The following is a 4,746-nucleotide window of genomic DNA, read 5'->3' as shown; positions in this document are numbered from 1 at the left end:
TGCCATTTCCTTCTCCAGGGGGTCTTACCAACCCAGGGATCGAACCCACATCTCCTGCTTTGCAGGTGGATTCTTTACTGCTGAGCTTAGACAATGCCTAGTTCTACCCACTTCCTGCACAGATATGACAGTGGAGACATGGGGCTATTGGCCCACAGGTTGCTGGTGGCATTGGGGCACAACCATACCCACTCCCTACAGAGGCTCTTTCCACTGCCCACAGGGTTGATGCCACTCTGGATGTTTGCCAGCCTGGTTTTTACTTTGTCACTCTGCCACTGGGATGAAAGCTCCCTTCGCAGACGGAGGTTTTTCCAGCCATCTGCTCCATATCTTCAGCTCTAGATAGAGCCCGATCGATCCAAAGTAGGTGTTTAATAAAGACTTGGACAAAAGAGTGGGCCAGCTGAGAGGAAAGAGGAAGCATTTTTGGATCCAGACTGCCAACACTGAACCCGGTGACCCACTTGCTGACTGTGTAATCATAGGTTAGTTGTTCAACCTTTCTGAGCCTCACTTCCTGGCCTGTCAAAAGCACATGATAATATTTGCCTTGAGAGGGATAAAGATGGTCATTATTAAGCTAATAAACATAAAGCGCACACCAGGGCATGGTTACTCAGAAGTGGTAACTTGTTGCCATGGTCTGGCCTCCTGCAGCGGAGGTCTCTCCCAGCCCCACATTGATCATCACCCATAGAAAATGAGTAACTGCTGCTCCTTTCATCTTAGTTAATGATTCTCTAGCTTCTTGTCCCAAACTGCAACCCCCACCCCTGCACCGCCTTCCCCGGTAGGAGGGGATAAATACCCCCCAGAGGTGCCCAGGTCCCCAAAGTGGAGAGATGGGGCAAAGGAAGGGTGGAGAGTAGCCAACCTGGGGAGGGGATCGTCTGTCTAAAGCACAAGCAAGAAAGAGGTGCTCAGAACTTTGGGGGATGAAGAGGGCAGTGGTTGGTCTTTGCTGAACAAAGCTCTGAGCCACACAGGTGGCTGCCTTTTGCTCTGAGTCAGGAGATTCCAGGGGCTTGTGAAACATCTGTCAAGTTCTATTCCAAGCCAGGATGGGCCATGTGAGCTAGGAGTCAATAACGAGGGGCTACGTCTTATGAGATCATTTCCGAAGCTGGGGCTTGTTTCACTGGGGACAGCCCCAGTTACCTCTGAGGGTCCCTGCCACCCCTACAGACACAAAGCTGGTTCGTGCGATGCAGAGACCACGATGCCAGGCATCAGAAGCCTGGCAGCCTGGGGCTCAGCTGTCTCAGGAGGTTCAGGTTGCACAGCACCAGTGCCTCCATAGTTTCATCAAGGGGGCGGGCCCCTCCAGAGACTGAGTCTAGTAGACCAGGGGACCCTCTGCTGAGAGGAACCCTCCTGGGCCATACAGGCAGCAACCTGGACTCCCCAGCTAATGCCACACCCTTGTCACTGGAGAAAGGCCGTCGAGCTGGGAGCCCCGCTCCACCCTTCTCCCTGTGCCCACCCTCCTCTGCCTTCCACACATCACACAACAGTGGCACTCAGTCTGGGAGGTGTGCTGCCTGAGGTAAGGGGAAACACAGGACTGAAGATAAATAAGGAGGCACCAGCAGTTGGAGGAGAACAGGAAAAAAGCTTTGGGGGTGGTGGGAGGGGGGAGACCTCCAACACTGGATAGAAAACTAGAAATGATAGAGAGACAGGAAGGCAGAAGGGGAAGAAACAGACAGTGAGAAGCAGAGAATAAATGGAAAGATGTACAGGCCAACAGGATGGTCAGCCCTGTCCCCAGAACCTCCAGGACATGTTCATGGGCCCTTGACAGAAGAGGATGGTATAGACTGTCACTCCAGACACTGAGAAAAATCACCTTTTTTCCCCTTCAAATTCTGTCAATCATGGGGACAAGGTTGAAATATCATAGGCAAATGAGAAGCATGATATTGGGTGGGGGATCTTGGTTGGAGGAACTCAACCAAGTTGGTGGCTCAGAGATAAAGAATCCACCAGCAATGCAGGAGACTCGGGTTCCAACCCTGGGCTGGGAAGATCCCCTGGAGAAGAGCGTGGCTACCCACTCTGGCACTCTTGCCTAGGAAATCCCATGGACAGAGGAGCCTGGTGGGCTACAGTCCATGGGTTTACAAGAGTAAGGCACGACTTGGCAACTAAACAATAACTTCCGTTGGAGGACGGTCTTTGCCTCACCCTGCTTGCAAAGGAAGACGAGGAACAAAATACAAGTAAGCATGGGAAAGGAAGCTGCTCAATCGTGTCCGACTCTTCGCAATGCCACTGCAGCCTACCAGGCTCTTCCGTCCATGGGATTTTCCAGGCAAGAGTACTGGAGTGGGGTGCCATTGCCCTCTCCGCCTTACTTTGCTGCTGCTGCTGCTAAATCACTTCAGTCGTGTCCAACTGTGTGAGACCCCATAGACGGCAGCCCACCAGGCTCCCCCGTCCCTGGGATTCCCCAGGCAAGAACACTGGAGTGGGTTGCCATTGCCTTCTCCAAGGAAGTAAGCATGGCAGCGTTTTAATCAGAGACCAAGCGGTTGTTCCCTTGAGAGGTCAGGCCACAAGACATCTGGGTGCTTATGTTTGTGGCCCCGACCCTCTGGAAGTGGAGAGATGGAGGGGGACTCTCCCCCAGCCTCTCAGGGTAGATGAGAACTTCAGAGAAAGGAACCCATAGTGTCATTCAGCTGAGTCTGAACTTGGGTGGGAGCTCCGGCAGAGTGGGCCCCTGGGGTTTTCCAGTCTGTAATAGTGAGATAAGCCTGGGGCAGATGTGCTGGTTGGTTCTGGACTGGAAAGGAAGCCCAGGGTTCTCTGGCTCCTGTCTTCCAAATGTGGTTCTTCCAAGTTGGTTATGTTGGCTTGGTTGAGTTTGATCTCAGACACTGCCCTCGATCAAGGGCCTGCTATGTACCTGGCCAAGTGCCATCCACTGTGGGAGGCAGAAGAGATGGGCGATCCTGGACCTGAGATCCAGGAGTCACACACATTGGGGGAGAGGAGTCTTTCACTGAGAAACAGTTGTCAGTCCTAGACAGGACACTCTTGAGTCCCACATGAGTGGTGTGGAGAAAGTAAGTCCATGGAACGTGGAAAAGGGGAAAGGCAGTGTTGGCTCAGAGGAGGGGGCTGGGCGCAGACCCCAGGGGTTGTCCAGGACTAGACCTCCTAGGAGAGGCTCAGGCCGGGGAAGAGTGTCAGGTAGGAGGAGACAGAGAGGCAGATGCAGGGAAGGCTACCATCAGTGTGTTCTCTGCCTCCCCAGATCGCACCTCCTCCAGGAGAATGTGGCCTCAAGGGGCCATCTTCATGATCCTGCCCCTTCTGGGGCCCACCCTTGTCTGGCTGCTCATCCATCACTCGATGTCTGACTGGTGTGACAGCCTGAGAAACCTGCCCTGGTGCCCACCCCACAGAGTCTTGTTGCTGGGGTGGACAACCATCTACTCCATCAAGGAGCAAGTACTCGCTTCTCATGCCCTGGGCTGGGAGCATGTCTCCCATCCCTGAATTGCTGCCGCACACTGGTCTCTAAAGGGATGGGACCTCATCTTGCCTCTTTTGGGGTGTCTCCTCTGTACCTGCCTAGGATTCCAGCCCACCCTCCCTTACCTGCCCCCTGCCCTCAAAGGATGTCTAGACCCACTTACCCCCTGTTTCAGCCCACAAAGGATTTTCTTTTGGCAACCACAAGTCACCATTTACCAAGAATCAGCCTCCTGTGAGCACTGTCCACAGCTATGCCTCCCATCTGGTGTGGAAGGACCTGGGAGGGGGCTTCGGGCAGCCGCTGGCACCGCCCCTCGGTCTCCACGCTGTGCAGCTCACCATCAGCTGGGCTGTCCTGATCCTCCTGTCACAGCCCGCACCCCCGACCTGGTAAGGCCCCAGAGCTCAGCAGTGGGGCAGGGGACGGGGCAGGGAGGCAGCCTGGCCTCCGAAGCAGGGAGCGAGGCGCGTCAGGTGCAGGCAGGCAGCAGTGGGGCAGGTTGCACCGAGCACAGAGCAACTTGGCTCGCTGGCTCCAGGGCGCTGCAGAAAGGTCAAGGGCAATTCCCAAGGCAGCCCTCCTGACTGCCCCGCCCCCGCCCAGGCCCTGCTGCACCTGCTGCTGCTCTTCCGGGCTGGTGACGAGCACGGCTCTGATCTGGCACCCCATCAACAAGCTGGCCACCCTGCTGCTGCTGCCCTACCTGGCCTGGCTCACCGTGGGCGTTTCCATCACCTATCACTTGTGGAGGGACAGCCTTTGTCCCGAGGACGGGCCCCCAAGGGGAGAGGAGCGACTGAGGCCAGGATCAGGGGAGAGGAGGGAGGCAGAGGTGGGGGCAGAGGAGACCAGAGGCAGGGCTGTGGAGGGGACGGTGATGAGTCCCTGAAGGTGACTTGATCCAATGCGGCCACTGTCCTGGGTCCCCTCGTGCCACTTTCCATTAGGATTCAGAGACACGGGAGAGGGGGAAACAGTTCACATTTAATATAAAGTAATACATCCTGTATTAACAAGAGTTAATTTAGTAGTAATAGCATCAATGAATAAAATCCTAACTAACTTTCCGGGTATGATGTGAAGTGTGTGAGGTTCGAGACAGCCGGGTGGGAATGGACATGTCTGTGTCTGTGTCTGTGTGTGTGTGTGTGTGTGTGTGTGCACGCACCTGAATGAAGGTATGAATGCCCTGCCAAACCTCGCTCAAAATTTGGGACTTAAAGCCACAGAAAGATAAAGTAAGAAAGGATACCAAT

At 54.8% G+C, this 4,746-nt stretch overlaps 1 protein-coding gene across 1 annotated transcript; it reads left to right on the top strand.

Annotated features, from left to right (window-relative positions):
- Window positions 1-3,285: 3,285 nt before the first annotated feature.
- On the top strand, window positions 3,286-4,379 carry TSPO2 (translocator protein 2). The gene is given in 5 exon segments (XM_040249048.1): window positions 3,286-3,458; window positions 3,739-3,854; window positions 3,857-3,879; window positions 4,094-4,120; window positions 4,122-4,379. Coding segments are annotated over 5 exon segments (597 nt in total).
- Window positions 4,380-4,746: the final 367 nt, after the last annotated feature.

This window comes from Oryx dammah, unplaced genomic scaffold (genome assembly GCF_014754425.2).
Source record: "Oryx dammah isolate SB20612 unplaced genomic scaffold, SCBI_Odam_1.1 HiC_scaffold_11, whole genome shotgun sequence".
NCBI lineage: Eukaryota > Metazoa > Chordata > Mammalia > Artiodactyla > Bovidae > Oryx > Oryx dammah.
The sequence above is the reverse complement of the archived record's forward strand: the minus strand, read 5'-3'. Positions and strand labels throughout refer to the sequence as shown.